This window comes from Poecilia latipinna, unplaced genomic scaffold (genome assembly GCF_001443285.1).
Source record: "Poecilia latipinna isolate Pla-1442-1.1 unplaced genomic scaffold, P_latipinna-1.0 Scaffold312, whole genome shotgun sequence".
NCBI classification, from domain to species: Eukaryota; Metazoa; Chordata; class Actinopteri; order Cyprinodontiformes; family Poeciliidae; genus Poecilia; species Poecilia latipinna.
In genome coordinates this window covers 345,053-364,848 of record NW_015112928.1, presented here as the reverse complement: position 1 = coordinate 364,848, position 19,796 = coordinate 345,053, and the positions used below count along the sequence as shown (strand labels likewise).

The window sequence follows — 19,796 nt, the reverse complement described above, 5'->3', positions numbered from 1 at the left end:
AACTTTTGGACTGAACAGCTGTTGATCTGTCTATGCTTTGCACTAGCATGGCATATGAACCAATTATTTAATAATTGTACATGGGTGAATTCGGATGTAATTTTATTGTCTTTCATGGTTGAAACGGTTGAATAACATGTCAGTCATGTTTCCTTGTCACTTTTACTCACTTCTTTTGTCCCTGTCCTTCACTTCTTTTAGTCGCAACAGGATTTAGCACATCAATGGTGGATTAGTTCGTTTAACAAAACCATACAACTCTGCACTCGTCTTTCCAGCCTGACTTGAGGACCTCACACACAGCCCCCCTGTCTTTGGTGTGCGTGTGTGGTCGTGGGTGCTTGGCTGAATGAATCTTCGTTTGAAGATGATAAAAAGCTTTGCTAGCCTTCAGAGATCCATCCAGTCATATGTGTCGAGGCTGTTCTGTGAGATTTAACTTGTGTGAAGGCTGTAAAACGGCGGTAAGAGCTTTATTGTCGCAGACCAGAAAGAAAAAAAATTGTGTCAAAGTCTGCTTTAGACATGCATTCACCCCACCTTTTTCTGATCAACAAACTGCTTTTAGCTAAAGTGAAATGGTTAAAATAGCGTCCTAAACCTGCCAATCTATTGTTCTTGTACTTCATGCTTCCTCTTGCTTTTGCGGGTGTGGAAAGTTGTGTCCTCTGCCCTTGTAGCACACTACATGCTTGCCTGCAGATGCTCCTGCTACAGAGCTCTGCACAGTGGAAAGTGCTGCTCGATATGCCAATAGGAGGGGGGTCAATCTGGAAAGACTCTAATTTTTAAGTGTGCATCTGAGAGCCAGCTTGTCCGGATGGAGGAGGAAAACCCCACAGCGAAACTGCAGCCAGCTCAGGAAGGATGCTCCCCATTTTTCTTCCACATACGGGGCGGTGACGGTTCATGCCACATGGTGTTAATCACCTGAAAGCGTGAGAGGGTTTAGGAAGTAGATGTGTCAGAATGAGGGGGTGAGCTGGAAACATTCCATTAAGCCGACACGTGCCTCTTGCAACACACAGTGTTGAGCCGAGCTGCATCTTTGTAGCTGTGAAAGTCATTCATTTAGTTTTAGCCACCATGAAGACTTACATTTGCTTTTACCACATTTCAGTGAAATTATGCAATCTTACAGTAGTGACCAAAAGTTTTTAGGATGGCAGAAGTCTTGTTTCTTGCATGCATTACTGCTTCAAATTCCATGGTGGTAAGTTGGATAAGCTTTTAAAAAGATTGGTCGGACTAGATGAAATGAACTGGAAAGTCAATGAAAGTTCATAAAAACTAACTTAATTAAGGAAAAACTCATCTGGACTGTTTAAATTCTGCCAGGCAATGACATAATTTCAGTGGAGAGTGTTAATAAGGCCTGGCAGCAGATCTCACTCTGTGGTTTAATTATGAGTTGAATTGTTTTAAAATGGAGTGGTGCTTGGTTGGACCCAGGACTAAGTGGACCTTATGGCTGGCTTGGGAGTGCAGTGGAGTCCACTTGAGTTTGATCTGGACGAGGTAACTAAGGAGAAGCAAGTCGAGGGTTTTTCAATTTTGTTTCTTTTTATTTGATCATTATTGATAAGCTACTTGGTTTTGTTGTTGCACCATCCGTTTTAGAGTGATGAATTGAAGGCATTTAAAACAAAATAGTATTTGTGTACAGTCCTTTTAAAAAGCTACATCAACACACTTCCTAAGTACATTACTATATGTGGGGATTCACTGCCAATTGGGGTGTAAAGAGGTGAATAACAAAAATGACTGCTTTTTGGAGTTTTGTCTTTGTTTACAAGTCACCTGCAGTCTGTGTTTCTCCAGCGGTCAGACAACCTTGGTATTGGTCTTTCTTGGCACTTCCAAAGACCCCAGGTGTCTTTTGTGTCCTGTGCCCAGACACTGTCAACCTCTGCTGCTCCCAGGCCACGTGGATATTGTTCTGTCCTGCCCATTGTGCATGACCCAGGTTCAAGGGGAAACAGCTGGCGTATCCCTCAATACGAGCCATCTTGGCATCAACACTAGGCTGATGTCATGGTCCAAGCCCCCCCAGTTCCCAGTTTGTTACAAAACCATGAAAACTGGATTCAAAAATCTCAGTATTGTTGATCGACATTTTCCGTACAGTCAGGTGTGCAAAATGTGTTGTTCACAGGAGATGAGAAGAACTTCCTCTTGAAATTACTATGATACTAAAAGAAAACTAATTTGACTGAAAATAAGTGCAAGGTACTGCTTTAAAATTAATCTAATTAGTAAATAGAGTTAATCTGGGTGAAATTTAGTCTCTTTGTAAATGTCACAAATGTTCTGAAGATTTATGAACAATCAGCATCATGAAGACCGAGGACAAAATCAGACAGCTCAGGGACAAAGTTGTGCTGAGATTTAAAGGTATTTTGCCTCTATATGACTGTAACAGACGCAGCATAAAAGGTTTTAGAAAGAACAGAGGTGGTACGGTTGTCATTACGTCATTAAGAAAGTTGCTTAGACATCAGCTTTAATAGTCAGCGTAGTGACCCACAGTAACTCTGGAGGAGCTGCATAGAGCCACGGCTCAGAGGAGAGGCTCTCTCAACAGGTCATGCATTCCACAAATCAGAACTTTAGAATGGTGGGGAGAAAGAATCCTTATGACTTTTATTCAATTACAGTCATAAGAAGTGCTGTTTCCCACAAGCTACTCAGAGAACACAACTAACATGTGGAGGAATCTGGCAATCGTGAGAATTGTACCATGAGACACGACTGTGGTAGCTTTATGCCTTAGATGTGCTTTTCTTCAGCAGTGACAGGGAAGCTGATGAGAGTGGATGTGACGATGGATGGAGCTTCAAACAGCGCAATCCTGGAAGAAAACTTGCTAAATGCTATAAAGACCAGGCACTAGAATAAAGGTTGACCTTCTAGAAAGGACATTGAACCTAAACACAAAACCGGAGTTGGACAATGGAGTAGTTCAGATCAATGCATATTCTTGTGGTATATTGGCCTAGTCAAAGTTAAGGCCTAAGTTCAGTTAAGAATTTTGGAGAGAATTCCAATTCAGAGGAGCTTTCCATCCAATACATTTGAGCTTTTGCTGCCATAACTGCAGCAAAAGGCGATTATACAACAGATGAGCGTTAACTTTAATGTTCATGCCACACTTTTCAAATTTGTTTTTGTAAAAAAAAAAAAATAAATAAATAAAAATAAAAACTAAATATAAAGCATAATTTCGTTTGCACTTTTTTCTTATGTGTCACTTAAAACTCAAATATAATAGACTGAAGTTTCTGGATATAACACTACAAAATGTGAAAAGATTTTACTGACAAGGATGCTTTTGCATTGTGCTGCATATTCGTATATACAATAGGGATGCCAACATTACTCAGTAGGAGGTCATGACGTGCCGTAAAGGCAGGAAGTGACTCCGCATTGAGAGGAGTTGCACTTCCTGTGCTCTGACTCTCCGCTACAACACTCAGGATTTCTTCTTTGGTCTGTTTTGGTCCTGATCTTACGTCTTGTAGCAACTCCTTTTCACGATTACTTGGTTTCATGTTAGCTTTGGTCAGAACACCAGCAGTAAAGATGTCTGCTAGTTGAAGGTTACAGCCGTATTGTCGCCTTGTTGATTTTTCTTTGGCAAATTAAGTTAAAGAACTGCACATTGAAAAATCAAATATCCAGCTTTTATGACCTGAGTTCTGTCCTGAAAATGGGATCCCTTTGAGTTACATTTCCTCATACCTTGTAGTGTAAATTCCTCTGAAATGAGGAAAGGAGGCCTGAGCAGGGGCACATTTCCTGAGTCATCGGGTTCAGAATACTCCGATACCTCTACAAATGGTGATGTAAGACTCTGGAAATGGCATAATATGATTATTTTTCAAAGTAGGGTAATTTTAAGAGTTTCACTGCAGCACGAGGTTGTGCGAAAAGAATCAGAAAACCCAAACAGATCTGCATCATTTAAATTTTTTTGCAGAAAGTCTAACATTAAAAAGTTTTAATGCTACTTGCACCTAAAAGTAAATGTTACGGATATGTTTCTCTTGGATCATTTACTGATCTTATGTCTGTGTATTTCCTCAGTTCCCAGAGTGTGGCTTCTTTGGCATGTATGACAAGATCCTGCTGTTCCGCCATGACTTAAATGATGAAAACATCCTGCAGAGGCTGACCTCAGTAGAAGACATCCATGAAGGGGACCTCATCGAGGTGGTGCTGTCTGGTATGTATGCATGCAAACGATTCATGAGGATGTGAAAATTTTGTTATATTCTCTTCTTATTAGCATCTCATCGTTTTTACACGTTACTATTCCTTGATAAAGTATTCATGGCCATTGAAGTGTTTCTTTTTTTTTTCCATTTTGTCACGTTACAACCACAAACTTGTTTTACTTAGGCAGTACATAATTATGAAGTGAAAAAAAAAGCATACTTTTTTTTTTTTTTTTTTTGCACATGAAAAATCTGAAATATGTACTGTATTGTTGTACCTCTACATAAAATGCAGTGCAAACAACTGGCTTTCAGAAGTCACCAAACTACTAGAGCCCACTTACATGCAATATAATGTTATTAATGCATCTGCTATAGGAAAGCCTCAGAGGTTTGTTAGAGAACAATAATGAACAAAAAGCATCATGAAGACCAAGGATCATAGCAAAAATAGTGAACAATTTGTGGCACAATTTGAACTTTTCTATCTACGTAGTCTGAATGAGCTTCAGGTATTTTGTAAAGAATAATGGCTAAAGACTTAAAAGACTTGATTCCATTTACTGTTGTAAATTTAGAAAACTGTGTTATTTTCCTTCACAGCTAAGCATGAAAGGTCAATAAAATACACTGAAGCTTGTGGGTGTGAAGTCAAAACATGTGGAAGGTGTGAATACTTGCACAGCTATTATCTTAGCTGCATTAGGTAAAGTTGAGGAAAGCCCAGAGGAAGGACAAACCTACAAATGTAAAGAGATGCAGAGTTGATGACATCAGTCAAAGCTTCAGTCTGACAGTTTGTGCTCCAGTTTATGTACATTTATAATACTTGAAAACTGGCAAAGTTTTGGTTCAGTCTATTCTTCTCCAAACAAACTTGACGTCATGCTTCTACAGACTTCCAATTCAGGAGGAGAGCCGACACAAAATTCACAGAGATGTTTAATCCAACCGTTTTAAAATCCAAACAGTTACTGGAAATGAATAGACTTGAAGGAGCTTCAATTCTCTGCCATAAATGCTCACAGCCCTTCCAGAAAACACAATTTATTTTAAGGTCAACATCAAGAACTGAGTTCAACACTTTCCCATACTTATTAAAACTAGCTGCTTTTATAAAATAACTTAACATGAGCTATAAAAGCTTCTTGTAATCACTGTAGCCAATGCATGTGCGTCTGTCTTCCTGTGCTCACCTTTGTAGCTGCTTCATAGGTGTTAACCTTTTTTCTTTCTCATTTCCTGGAATGAATGAATCAACTTCCTTTGCGAGTGCCGAGACTTAAAAAAGTGCCTCAGAATATCCATTCTGCTTTAATCTGTTCTGCAGCTCCATCTGTCTCTGCTGGGAAGCACCTGATACCACCTGTGCTGCATATCCCACTGCCTCTCCTGGGCTGAGGGGTTTGTTTGCAGGGATTTAGGCAGCGGATGACTGTATAGGTTTAGAATCCCAGGATTCCTCAGGCATCAGGACTAAGGAATGTAGACTTAAGACTGGAGAACTTCCTCTTTTTCTTTCTCTATGTCTGTGTTTGTCTTTTTGTTTCAGTCTGTAGCTGACTGCCTGCTTTCATTCCCTCTCATCTAATCTACCCTCCTTAAACTCATCTGCAGGTGTAAACTCTGAAAGTTGAGCTCAGTGATTCCTGAGCTGCCTGATTAAAACTCCTGTGGAAGATCTGACTTTTGCTACTTCACCAAAATCATATTTTTTTCAAACATTTAATGCAGTTCGTGACACTGAAACGAAAAGAAAGCTCCGGGTTCCCAGGCCGTTCATTTGATATAGAAAAAATCTGAACCTTCTCTGCCCCACAATTTGTCTCCTGTCATCTTCCGTTCATTTTCCCTCTGCTGGTATGTTGTTGGAGTCTGCGGCTGTGGGAGAGGGACGATCTGAATATCTTCCTCTCTGCAGGAGAGAGGCAGAGGTTGCTTTTTCTTGGCCGGCAGCTCAAAGAGAAAAGCGCTTGTTTTTCCTGCAGTAAGTGATTGTAGTAGACCCTTGGAGTGTAAACAGGCTCTGATGTGCAGGGCGGCCCCTGGACACAGCGGACACTGTGCAGAGCCCTCTTGGCCCTTGAGGTTTTGGCCTGGCTGTTTGTCCCTTTGTTCTGTTTTTTTAGCTTCTTTTAAAGCTACCAGCTGAACTTTTCTGTTAAATCAAACCAATGCACTTTAGATATAATTTATCACCAACAGAATAACTATTCTTTTATGGGTTTTTCTGTTTTGTTATTTTGTTAATTGTTATTTTGTTATTCCAAAAAACATAGCTCATGTAAGTGCTGCTCAAGATTACGCGTTTACTAGAACTGTGCTTCTGCCGGAGAACCAAATTATTGTTACATGAAATCTGTTTATTGGCCGTCATCTTTGGCCATGCTTACTAGCCTGCGCATTCAAGACAGCTTCTGTTGTGGAGATCACAGCTTTAAGAGATTTTAGCAAATTATTATTTTTCATCATTTATTGTCTGTGATGCAGACCGAAGCAAACACACCTGCAGTAGATTGTTCATCAGTCAGTGATCCTAAATAAAAATGCAGTGGCTACTGTTCCTATGAGATTATTAAAGATCCGTGGATTATCACTAATTTCTAAATTATTTTTATTTTAATTTGGTTTCAGAGTTTAATTGCTGTGCTATGGTCCTTGATTATATTCCATGTTTTCCTTATTCTGACATTTGGGAGTGGGGATCTGTGCAGTTAATTGAAAATAGGTTCTACATTAATATTTTCATTCAGTTTGGAGACTTTTTGATTTTTAATGTATATCTGCTAAATGTAATTAATTCTGTGTTAAGCTCATTTAATGGTTTCTATTCATAAAAAAATAAAAAAAAAAATAAAAAAAATTACCCCAGAAGATCCGTATGATTTTCTAGTGTGAGACAAGCACTTAACTTTTTGGAAGTTAATTTCTGGAAAAAAAAGAAAAAAAAAATGTATATTGTCTATCTGTTCTTGTTTTTGTTGATGTTTTTTTTATTATTATTTATGGAGTTTTACTTTTGTTTTGTGTGGTGTAACCTGTGCATGAGAACACAGCATGGTTTTCAGTTAAAGTTGTCCATGTTAAAACACAAAGAAGAAACTTGTGCAGAGATTTGCTATACCTTAAACCTCTATACAGTTTGTCATGCTACAGCCACAGTCTTCAATGTATTTCATTGTGATTTTATATTACCGAGCAACAAGACGTACTGCATGTTTGTAAAGTAGGCAGGAAATAGACAGTTTTCGAAAGTTTTTGCAAACAAAAATCTGAAGCGGTGTGCCTTTGTAATCAGCCCTGTAATCAACTCTGATAATCCTAATAAAATGCTATGCAACCAACTGCCTTCAAAGCCAACTAAGTAGTGAATAGTTTCCACCTGGGTGTAGTTTGGTCTCTGTTGTTCTGTGAAGGCCTCAAAGGTTTGTTAGAAATCTCTAGTGAACAAACAGCATCATGGAGAGCAAGGAACACAGGAGACAGATCAGGGAGAAGATCCTGAAAGCAGGTATTAGCATAAAAAAACCTATGCTTTTAGCTGAACTTTGAACATCTCACTTAGCAGTGTTCAATCCATTATGTGAAAAAAGGAAAAGTAAGGTAAAACTGATAGACTGGACAAGGAGAACATTAATCAGCAGCCATGTGACCTAAGGTAACTCTGGAGGAGCTGCAAAGATCTACAGCTCAAATGGGAGAATCTCTCGAAACAACTATTTCTTGTGTGCTCCACATGTCTGATTTATATGAAAGATTAACAAGAACAAAGTTACTACTAAAAGTTGTTAAACTGGCCCAGTAAAGGTTTGACCAAAGTGTATGGTTGAAAATTGATCTTCATGAATGCTTTCCACACAGTCTCATTAAGTTTGAGCTATTGTGCAAAGAATAAAGAACAAAAATAGTCTCTAGATTATTTGCAAACCAGGTAAAGATGTACCCCAAAATACTGGCTTTACATATTATTGACTCAGCAGAGATGAACATGATTGCAAGCCACACTTTTCTGGTTTTTTGTTTGTGAAATATTTTTGAAAAAAGTGTACCGTTTCCCTTGTCCTTCACAATTATGCATTATTTGGAGATTGTAGACCGTCACATAAAACTCGAATAAATGCCGTTTTGTGGTTGCGTCGGAGCAAGGCAAATGAAAGCTTTAAAAGTACTTTAGCTGTTAACACCTTAAAATGTCTGCAATTTGACCTGGAAGTATGTAATGTAACACATGCAGGATGTAAAAATATTGAGCGGTTTTAATGAGTCCCACTGGGGTCAGTGGAGTTGTTCTCTGGCTTAAACACATAAAATATTGATTCCATATCAGTGTTGAAATCTGACAAAAGTCCAGATTTTTAACTTGCTGGTTAACTTCATTCTGGTGCTTCTTGTGATGTCATCAACCCAAACACACACAAAGCACAATTAACTGTTAGTATCACAGGTGATATATTATATTCATTTGTGTTTTTTCTTTTCTTTTTTTTTTCTTTTTTCCGTTTACACCATGAGTCTTGTTATTCATAAACACCACATACTTCTTTTCATCAGATGGAATGTTTTTTATTGTTTTTTGTTTTGTTTTTTTTTACTGGAGGGCTCATAGCAAATAGATACCACATTCATCTCTTGTGAGAAATACCCTAAAAGCAGCAGTCATGTTTATGTTTTGTGGTTTTTGTTGCTAATTAGCAGGAAGCGTTGGGACAACTCGGTGACTGCAAAGAAATGACCTGTTGTGAATGCTGCTATTTTTTCCTGTTGACATGTGACCTGCTGGAGTTTCTTTCTTTTGTGCTTTGTATGCATTTCATAACGTGATTTGGAATTATGACGTTCAAATATAAAGAACTAAACAAAGTTTGTATTTTTAATATGTTCAACATATCATCATAGAAACTAATGTGAAGAAGGCGTTTTTCATCCAGAAAGAGATGTGGGACTACAACACACAGTGTGGCGTCGCTTTTGTCACCACACCAGCTTTCACTACTTAACCTCAGTGTAAAGTCCACCTGCCTCTTGTTGGACGCTGTAGCTGCTTAAATGATTGTATGGGAACAGCACTGAGAGAAAACAAAAGTGTCAGACAAGCACAGAAAAATGGGTTCTGAACTTCTCCTCTTCAAATGTTTGATTATATTTGATCAAGGCTCATTCCCAGCATTGAACAAAGTGTTTACTTTGAAAATAATGAAAGATTTGGGAAAAGAAAAGACGAAAGGGCAACATATTTGAAACTATGCTGGATTAGATTTTATCCTCTCAGATAGACTGATAAGGATAATTTGTTGATGCTGCAGATGTGATGCCCTCTACTGCAGCATTGATGGTATAGCAGCAAAGATTCAGAGCATCCTCCTGCATAATATATAGAGACATGCTGTGCTCTTCCTTCACAAGTTGATCCAACTTTTTGAAGTTTTATTTCAGTTTCTCTTTAATGTGTTTTGCTTAATGCAGCACAGGACTCTTCTTCGCCTGAAAGCTGTTTGAATATCGTTTTAGGTGGAATAAGGAAACTGAATTTAACTCTTCTTCAGAGAAGACATTTAGAAAGTGCTAGATAATGAATGTTATTGTCATCTGAAGTTATATGCATGGTAAAGCAGACTGAACAATCTTTAAAAATTTCTTTGATTCTACTTTTTTGGTTTAAGTTCTTTTGAGTTGTCAACATTGATGTTATGCATGTTTCTAATAGCAATTACATTTAAACAAGATTGCAAACCATAAGTTTCAATCAGTAGTCAGTCAATCAATGAAGTTTGTTTGTATAGCACATTTCAGCAGCAAGGCAGTTCGAAGTGCTTTACATCATAAAAACACAAACATTCAAACTCACAGAACACCAGCAACCATTTCAGGGTAGATCAAAAACTAAAACCACTAATCATTTCATCCCTACTCTGGATAATGCTTCACTTACCCAATTATCTGGACAGGTGTATTTATGCTGATATTGCATTACCCTATTTTGCTATTTAGGAGACTTTGAAATACATTGTGGTGCACTCGATTTCATTTAGAATTTTCAGAGTAAAATAGGGATGGGTACAAGTGCACACCACACTTTTCAGATTTATTTAGCACTTATTTCCTGCTTTGTTAGTGGCCGTAGGATGACAAAGTGTGAGCAGGTGTGAGGCAAACTGTGTGAAAACCTTTGCTTGTTACTGTGGAAAGCGTCTGCTAGATCTCTGATGGTATATTTAATTTGAAGTGAAAATAGCATAGGCTGACTTTGGGCTGAAAAACAAATACAAAGAGTTAGATTTCTTTGACAGAATATAAACCATTAGACAAAATGGAGCCTTATTACCTGAAGTTTTTTTTTTTTGAAGTACAGTACATCATGATGGCACAGTTAAAGACAGACTTTTATTTCCCTCTAGCTTTATATAGAGTTCCTGCAGAAAGGTTTTAGCTTCCAGTTGAGAGAGAATAATAAAAAAAAAAACAGAATTATTCTACGCTTTGAAATCTAACCATGCTTATTTCTTAGTCTAAAATGCCCAGGTAATGACAGCTTTTCTAACCAGCAAAACACCTAAAATACCAAGATATTTTTTTTTAAGTATTTTTTTTTTCTAAAGCATCCCTTTTGAAACTAGTATTCCTTACAGTGTCACATCAATGCATCTTATTTAGTTATGAGTTATGGTGTGCTGTTACAAACCATTGATCTGCTTTGCCCTGTTTTTGATTCCTTCTCATCTGTCCTCATTGCCCATTTTCTGCCATTTTCTTTGCCTTTATCTACATTTGTTCTACTTCTTTTTTATTTGATACCACATCATTTACATTCTTCTCTTTGTCTCCAGCTCAAGCCACGGTTGAGGACTTCCAGATCCGACCTCATGCCCTCTACGTGCACTCCTACAAGGCCCCCACCTTCTGCGACTACTGCGGGGAGATGCTGTGGGGTCTCGTCCGCCAGGGGCTCAAATGTGAAGGTTGGAAGCACGCACGCAAATCTGGAGGAATTTGTTAAGACTTAATTTTGTAAAAATCTTTTTTTTTTTTCACAGTTTTGTCATTACATTAAATTATAACTGTAATGTTATCTTATTGTTTCAGTTTTTTTTTTTTTTTTAGTTTGTCATCAGTTTTCAAACTTTTGGTTTTTATCATGTGGGTTTTTTTAAAGTTTTGAACTGGGTTTTATTTTCTGTTCTTTTTTCCAGGATGTGGGCTGAACTATCACAAGCGTTGTGCCTTCAAGATCCCCAATAACTGTACCGGCGTGAGGAAAAGGCGGCTCTCCAACGTTTCACTGCCAGGACCATCCCTATCCGTGCCGAGAGCACTACCTGCTGAAAATACGGTGGTTGTTCCTGATGAGGTGAGCTCTGATTGAAGGAAATCATTCTAGCTTTAAATTATACGTAGTTACTCCTTTGTTACTCGGAGTGAGGGGTTTTTTTTTTTTTTTTTTTTCATAGCTCGACAGAAACAGAAAAGCCAGATGAGTTTTCACTTGTGGTAAATGTTTACAAACTTCAGATTTGGCCCCTTTTCAGGGCCACTTTGTAGAATCCCACTGATGCAGAAAATTGAATTTAGCTGCACTGACTCAGTGTGAAGCTTCTCAGTGAGGTCTTATGAAACAAATTTCACTTAAAGCCACAAAGGAATCTTTCCTACTGTGCATCCACGCCAAAGGTCATAAGGAAATGTAATTATGGTAATGATATTAAAAGTCTATTGAAGTCCAGGATTTTGCAACTACTAATGTTTCGGCAAAGAAATGGAATGTGTGTCCCTCCCTTTTCTGCCAGGAGTTTCCAGACTGTTTGATTTATGCAAATAAAATGGGAACTCGTGTGCTCTTATGTGGTAAAACACGGCAGAGTTAATAAGCTTTTTGTGGGCTTGGAAAGTCATTCAAATGCTCTTTGAGATCTTTTATTTTCACTTTTTAGAGACTTATTTTGAAGTCAAAAAAGACTGCACTAACCTTATTAGTGTTTTGTCAGTTCCCCGGCTAGTCAAAACTAGCTTTAAATTCAGCCAAGTGAATATGAATTCATTTTAACAAGTTTACCCCCGAAGATAAGGGTCTGCTGCTCCAGAGCCACAGTGGCTCCACATACATTTGGCTAAAAAAAATTATAAAGAAACCTCTAGTGTTTTTAAATATAATTATAAGAACAAATGAAATGTTTTAAAGCCTAAAGAGAGAGATAAAATAGCAGAAATGGATGGTAAAGTTTGCAGACCTCTGTTCTAAACATTCTGGACTAAGTTTACAGCTCCAAAATAAACTACTTCTCATTCACCTCTTTTGTTTTGTCTAAAATGAAGTTTAAGAATGAGTCATGACATAATTCACAAATCAGCATGTTAGTTAGCATCTTTTTCACTCTCTCCTGTTGACTTTGCTCACAAAAAGAAGCCATTTTGTAAAGACTGAATTCCCAAAAGGCTGCTCTTATTCACAAGTTTTGACAGTTTTCTTGTCCGAAAAACATAATTGAATAGCTGAATGACAATTGTTCGTTTAGGCTACAAAAATAATTATTATAGCTTTAAAACTTCTTATTACCATCCAGTCAACATAGTTGTCATCAGTGTGCTGCTTTGCCAGCCAAGCTCTAATAGTGATTAACTGCAAGATGCTAAAAGTTGAAGTTATCACGCTTTGTTCCTGTCACTGGTTTTAACTCCTTATAATGTCTCCCATCCCCTCCCAAGCGTTTGACTGTTTCTCCGTTCATCCAACCTCAGCAACAGCGGTCGCATCAGGAGGCGGGGAAGCGCATCCTGTCCTGGAGCGGCAGGCCTATCTGGATGGATAAGATGGAGAAGACGCGGGTGAAGGTGCCGCACACCTTCGCCATCCACACTTACACTCGGCCAACCATCTGCCAGTACTGCAAACGGCTCCTCAAGGGTCTCTTTCGCCAGGGAATGCAGTGTAAAGGTAACACTGTGTATGAACATGTTGAACTTGAAAGTATCAGAAAACATGCAAACACCTCATTATAATTATTGCACTGCAGACTGCAGATTTAACTGCCATAAGCGGTGTGCATCAAAGGTACCAAGAGACTGCTTAGGGGAAGTGGACTTCAATGGTGGTAAGCAGTACCTTTTTCACTCCTCTGACTTGTTTAATTGGGTGATAGACAATACACTGTTAAATAATTGATGTCTACTTGGTTATTTCTTCAATCATATTCTGCTATGAGTGACAAGAGTGGTGGAGTCTTTAAAATAAATCTGTTTTTCTGGATGCTTTGCTCATATTATTGAAGAAGGTCTGCACAATTCTACTCTGTATTATTCACTATATACAACACCTGGATTTAAATATTTAGAGCCAGCCAGCCCCGGGCCCGATTCTGATACGACCATGGATATGATGGAGGTGGACAGTGGTGATATGGACGGTGGACGAAGTCTGGACGACCCAGATGAACCATCCACTCCAGACGGGATGTTCAGCATGGACTCTCCCTTCACTGACAGAGAGAAGGATGAAGAGCCTATCAAGACTATAAGGTAGGATAAAAATACAATCACATTGACAGATGGCTTTTTTTCAGGTTGATGACATAAACATCTCTGTAGGTGGCAGTGTTTACTTTGTTGTATCGCTGCACTCTGGTTAGTTCTTATGCTTTATTTTTGATGGGTTTGAGAAAACATGACAGAGACCTAATGAAACTAGAGACGTTAATTTTATTCCTCATCTTGGTCTAGCTGTTTCAGATTGTATGCTTTCACATTGTGTGACGTTTTCCCTTACGAGCTTCAGTGTTTTGTATTGGGATTTTATGTCACAGTGGAAACAATGTGTTTTTTTGTTTTTTTTACAAATAAAAATCTGGAAACCATGGCTTTCAGTTATGTTCTCTTCCCTTCTGTCAATATCTGAGTTTGAATCAGATCTTTAAGTCTTTTGGAGTATTTCTTGAACAGCACATCTAGAGACAGAATAGATCAATCTCATACAGATTGCATGAAAGGATTCAGAGGACATGTGTGTTCAAGTCCTGCAGCAGATCTTCAGCAGTATTCAGGTTGGGACTTTATCTAGGCCATTCTAACACAGCAATACCTTTGTTTTAAACCACTTTGTTGTATGTTTAGGGTTTGTTGTCTCCTGCAGCATGATGCAGCCACTGTCTGTTTTAATGTTGTGTGCAGTGTTGTTTATCTCTCACATATAATGTTTTGTTTGTTGTTATATTTTCTCTCATATGACCAGAGCACCTTTTTGCACACTGCTCTCCTGTTTCGACTTTATAAACGCTAATTTTGTGACTAATACTTGCCGTGTGAACAGATGAGCATCTTGGTTGTTTCTCTGATTAATGGTTAGTTTTTTATAACCAAACCCTGCCTTAGACTTCTCCAGGACGTCACTCTGATCTGTCTTCTCTGCTCCTCCTTCTTAATGATCCTGTTTGTTTACTTGTGATCTCCAACAAACTTCTGAGACGTTCATGGAACAGCTGGATTTATTCTAAAATTAAATTAGACACAGATGGACTCTATTTATTAATTCGGTGGCATGTGAGTGATGCCCGTTTTGGGTTATCAGAGTAAAAGGATGCTAAATACAATTCTTCAGACTTGTTTTTTGTGGAAATGTTTGAAAGCCACATATCCTTGTCCTCTCACAATTATGGGTTACCTTTTGTAGATCTGTTGCAGAATAAATAATATATATATATACTTAAGTTTGTTTTTGTAACATGTCGAGCAATATAGTAGTTGAAGTGTGAGAAAGCTTTGGTGAAGCACATTGCTTTTATGACCATTTTAAAGTGCGTGTTCTTAAAGAAAGTATTTAAATAAACTTGAGATGTATAAGAATTATGGTTTTGTTTGTGTAGTCCTTCAACCAGCAGCAACATCCCACTCATGCGGGTGGTCCAGTCTATCAAACACACCAAGAGACGGAGCTCCACTGTGGTGAAGGAGGGCTGGATGGTTCACTATACAAGCAGGGACAACCTGGTAAGATTAGCATCATTGAAACAGAGTAGCCAACTCCATCTGTTATCTCCTCCATGCTGCATAAAAGTTTCCAAAGCTGCTTAATTTAATCACACATATTTGTAATATTGTTAAAACGTGTATCTTCAGCGCCTGCTCTTCTTTTGCAGCGGAAGAGGCATTACTGGAGACTGGACAGCAAGAGTTTGAGTCTTTTCCAGAATGACACCGGAGCTAAGTTTTATAAAGTAAGCTCCAAAGCATGTCTTCTTACTGGAAAAACACACAACTTGTCCTCCACTTAAAACATCCGGGAAAATTATTAACTTCTCTGAAAATATTTCGGTGAAGTGAACTACATGTATAAGGACCTTCTGGCTTGAAATAAAGCACAATTTAAGTATGACACATTATATTACCATATTCATAGTTGTGAGGTATGTAAATCATAGCCAGTGGGAAGGGTGTGACTCAGCTTTGGAGACGTGCGTGTTGCAACTGTGTATAAAAGCTATAGGGTCTGTGCAGCCCACTGAAATTTCCACTGACAACCCCTTCTGTTCCTTGCCTGTTTAAGGGTCACATATTCAACAGTTGTCATTTGTTAGCTGTTGTTTCTCACTTAGCAGGTGGGAGTTTTTAGGGCATTTTAAACTTCAGAGGATTTGGACTTTGCAGACTTTGCGATTTCCCCATTTTGCATTTCCAAACTGACTTTAAAGAGAGTGCTGACTTTGAGTGAGTGACTGTAATTTGATGTGCAGAGATTGTGTGACACTTCCCTCTCAGTGGCAAGCGCAGTAGTTAGTCATTACTCTGCCACAGGGGCTTAATAATGCAGTAATTACACACCAAACACTGAGGGAAGGGAACTGCAGCCTAGACGGTAAAGACTTCCCCATGTGTCTTTGTGTTTGCTAAGAGATGTGTGCTTCAGAGACACAGACGCCCCTTTGAGTTGTGGTCAGAGGTATGTTGCAGTAGGATGCCGTGTAGGGTGCACAGTTTCCAGTTTGAATGTGTGTCAAGCAGGTGGCTCCATACGTTGCTGTTACACAGAGCTCCGTTTTTCACATTTTTAGCTTACTGTTTGAAAAAGAAGAAATAAAAACAAGGAGAAAAAAATCCCTCTCCCTTCTTTCCTCATTATTCTGTCACACCCTTCATCTTCTGCCACTAAAGCCCCAGAGAGGAAACCTCAGCGGGGACAGACTCCTCAGGGTGTGTTTACTGCCGACTTTATGTGGTTCTTTATTATCAACTTGGCATCCAACTACATTTGAAATCCTCAGCAGGCAAATTGAAGGGTTGCAGCAAATCTCTTTTTTTTTTTTTCTCCCTACAAACGTTGGTCTTTGTTCTACATCAGCAGATTGTTCCGTTCAGTCTAGTTTTATTCTACTCATTTTATTTCACTATACGTTTATCAATATTTTATCCACAATTTCATTTCAAATAAGCATGGCTATTTTATGTACATAAACTTCTATACAGGAACTCAAATATTGAAGCATTAACAATATAATTTTCACAGTTGTCTAAAATTATTTCTACAACTGTCAACTATCAACATTGTTATAAAATCATATACTGCTCAAAAAAATAAAGGGAATCTTTCACTTTAATTTTGTGTGTGGCTCCAAATCCAGGCCTCCATTGGTTAATAAATTTGATTTCCATTAATGATTTTTGTGTGATTTTGTTGTCAGCACATTCAACTTTGTACAGAACAAAGTATTCAATGAGAATATTTCATTCATTCAGATCTAGGATGTGTTATTTGAGTGTTCCCTTTATTTTTTTGAGCAGTGTATATTACCAAAAATCAAAAGAAATTCTTTGCAATTTAAAATAATCTATTTCTTGAATTTTACTATTTCAGCATCCACAGTTCTTATATATATATATATATATATATATATATATATATATATATATATATATATATATATATATATATATATATTATTATTTGCGTCATTTGCAAGCAAAATTGTGGTTTACTAGGTATATCACCAATGACTGTGATAAACAGTGCATCAAAAACATATTCACAACACTTCACTTTGTCCACATTTTGTTATGTTACTGCCTTATTACAAGTTGTATTAAATTAGCAATTAGCAATATTCAAAACATTATCATGTTTGAATATGATGCCACAAGCTTAGCTCACGTCTAGCGTTTGGCCCATTATTCCTTTCAGCTCTTGTCCAGCTCTGTTGGGTGGGATGGAGACATCTGTGCAACCATTTTCAGATCTCTCCAAAGATGTTCAAGCAGACCCAAGTCTAGACTCTGGTTTGGCCATGCCTGTGAGATCTTGGCCGTGTGCTTTGGGTTGTCATTCTGCTGAAAAATGACCCGTCGCCCCAAATTGAAGTCAAGAGTCTCTGGAGCAGGTTTCCATCCCGGATGTCTCCGTACATTTCTGTAGTCATATTCCCCTCTATCCTGTCTAGTCTGCCAGTTTTTGCTGTTACAAAACATCCCCATAGCATGATGCTGCCACCACCATGCTTCACTGTAGGGATAGTATCAGTCTGGTGATGAGTCATGCCTGGTTTTCCTCCAAAAATGACACCTGATATTCGCTCCAAAGAGTTCAATCTTTCCAAATCATGTCCAATCAACTGAATTTACCACAGATGGGACTCTACTGACGTTGCAGAAACATCTTCAGGGATGATTAGTGATAGCAGCTCAGTTTTGAGCTTCATCCAAATGCTGTGAATACTTGCATAAATGTTCTACTTTTAATAAACTTGTAGAACACTCAAAAATGTTTCTATACTGTCATAATGTACTGTAAAAATAGAAAACTAAAAGGTTTGAGCGAATGGAGACTAATTTAATACACTTTGGGATAGAGCTACGACACAAATGTGCGAGCCATTTTTTGTGGAAGCAACAACATAGTTTAGGTCTAGAAACTGTTTCAAATTGAAATCCATCCATTAACACTTCCTGTTTGTTTTCTTTATTAAAACATGCATGGGTCCATAGCTTTATTTTTGATCTACTGAAAAAGGCATACAAATGCTTGATTTCAGATTAAAATGATTAGAATCCAGTTTAATGACGATAGTAATTGTCAAGGCTGAAATTTTAACAATTAAAATGTATTAAAATGAAATTTTCCAACGTGATTTTATATTCAAGTGATGCACAAATATAATGTAGATACACCACATTGAAAGGGCAAATTGTAAATATGTGTATTTTTTTCAGTAGTTTTGCGTCGGTTGATGTTTTTTTTTCACTTTGCTTGTTAATAAGTGCTCACCTGCACCCCTATGAAACATTGCTCATGTAACCTATACATAGCTAACGTCCTCACTTCCACCTTCATTAATTTACGTAATATTTTGAGTTACTACTTGCTTTACAAAACGGAATTACATATTTCTATTCCCTCTTAAACTTTACAATGTAACCCTCCTTGAAATGAGAGTTAGATCTATTAATTCTGTTCAGGACTCTCTAAATACTCTAAAGACTAGTGTCCTTCAGTCTTTTATGTAATCTTATGTATTTCCTTATTATGCTGTTTATATATAATCTAAGATAAATTCATGCATTTTCAGTGCAAAATGTCATTCTGATCAGCAACCAGAAAAAAGACTTTTTTTTTTTTTTTTTTTTTTTTAAGTTTCTCTTGCCTGTTGCTCATCAGTGTGTGGCCAACAATCCTCTGCTCTCTGCTTTCCTTCATGCCTCCGATCTGATTAGTGGTGGTTGTGTGGTGGCATGGCAGCCATTTTCACCATTTGGAAGCCATAACGGCTCCGTGTTTGAAGATGAGACCCCTGTACTTGTGGCTTCCTCTGAAGAAACTCTTGTGGGGTTGATGGGGGGGCTTTTCTCTGTCTTGGTGCTGTCACTCTGAAACACTGGACCCCTGCCCTCCCCTCCCCACTCACACTTCTACCCCCAGTTGTGGTGAGGGACAACGGTAGTTGCCTCGTCCTTCATCTCAGTGGCTCGCGGTAGCGCCGGCAGCTCATGCTCGAATGGGGCCCCTCTGGCCGGCCCCTGCCTTGTAATCAGGCAACCAGAGCACTCGAGCTGCCGCAGGGGCTGCTCACGTGACCCGGTCCCCACTAACCACAAGCACTTCATCTGATACTCTGCGGCGAGCCATGCGGAGGGGACAGCGTGCGTCGCTGTGATCCCTCATTGGCTGGAAATTCTCTGTGTTTTTCTGCGCGTTTGGCCCTCCCTCGTTCTCTTTGATTCGACAGCGAGTTTAAAGGGGAAGGGGGAACTTTTAGTTGCGCCGAAACTGTCCTTTCAGTTTGTGCTCAAAAGACAGAGAGAGAGAAGAGGAAAGTTAGAGGGTTTGAGCTTGGACCAAAACTGTGTGAAGACTTGTGGAGTGTGTGAGTTTGTCTAACTCTATTGTTTTTCAGCTTTATCAGCTCGCATTGTTTTTTATCATACTCATCTTAAAATATAGTCATGTGATTTATTTGGAAGGTAAGATTAATACTGATGGATTTTTTTTTTTCTCCAAAGTATTTTATCTCTATTAATGCTTTAATTCTCCCATAATTAAGTTTTTTTTTTTTTTTTTTTTTTTTTTGTTTTTTTTTTTGTGTATTTTTTTTTATGTTTTTTTTTTTTTTT

The 19,796-nt window shown here is 38.3% G+C and overlaps 1 protein-coding gene across 1 annotated transcript in view; it reads left to right on the top strand.

Annotated features, from left to right (window-relative positions):
- prkd3 (protein kinase D3) overlaps positions 1 to 19,796 on the top strand; it is a 50,675-nt gene that overhangs the window by 18,859 nt on the left and 12,020 nt on the right. Inside the window, exons 4-11 of the mRNA XM_015034806.1 lie at positions 4,087 to 4,225; positions 11,042 to 11,173; positions 11,405 to 11,562; positions 12,948 to 13,143; positions 13,223 to 13,300; positions 13,541 to 13,724; positions 15,065 to 15,188; positions 15,338 to 15,415. Of these exons, the coding sequence (XP_014890292.1) occupies positions 4,087 to 4,225; positions 11,042 to 11,173; positions 11,405 to 11,562; positions 12,948 to 13,143; positions 13,223 to 13,300; positions 13,541 to 13,724; positions 15,065 to 15,188; positions 15,338 to 15,415 (1,089 nt within the window). The remainder of the gene's footprint in view (positions 1 to 4,086; positions 4,226 to 11,041; positions 11,174 to 11,404; positions 11,563 to 12,947; positions 13,144 to 13,222; positions 13,301 to 13,540; positions 13,725 to 15,064; positions 15,189 to 15,337; positions 15,416 to 19,796) is intronic.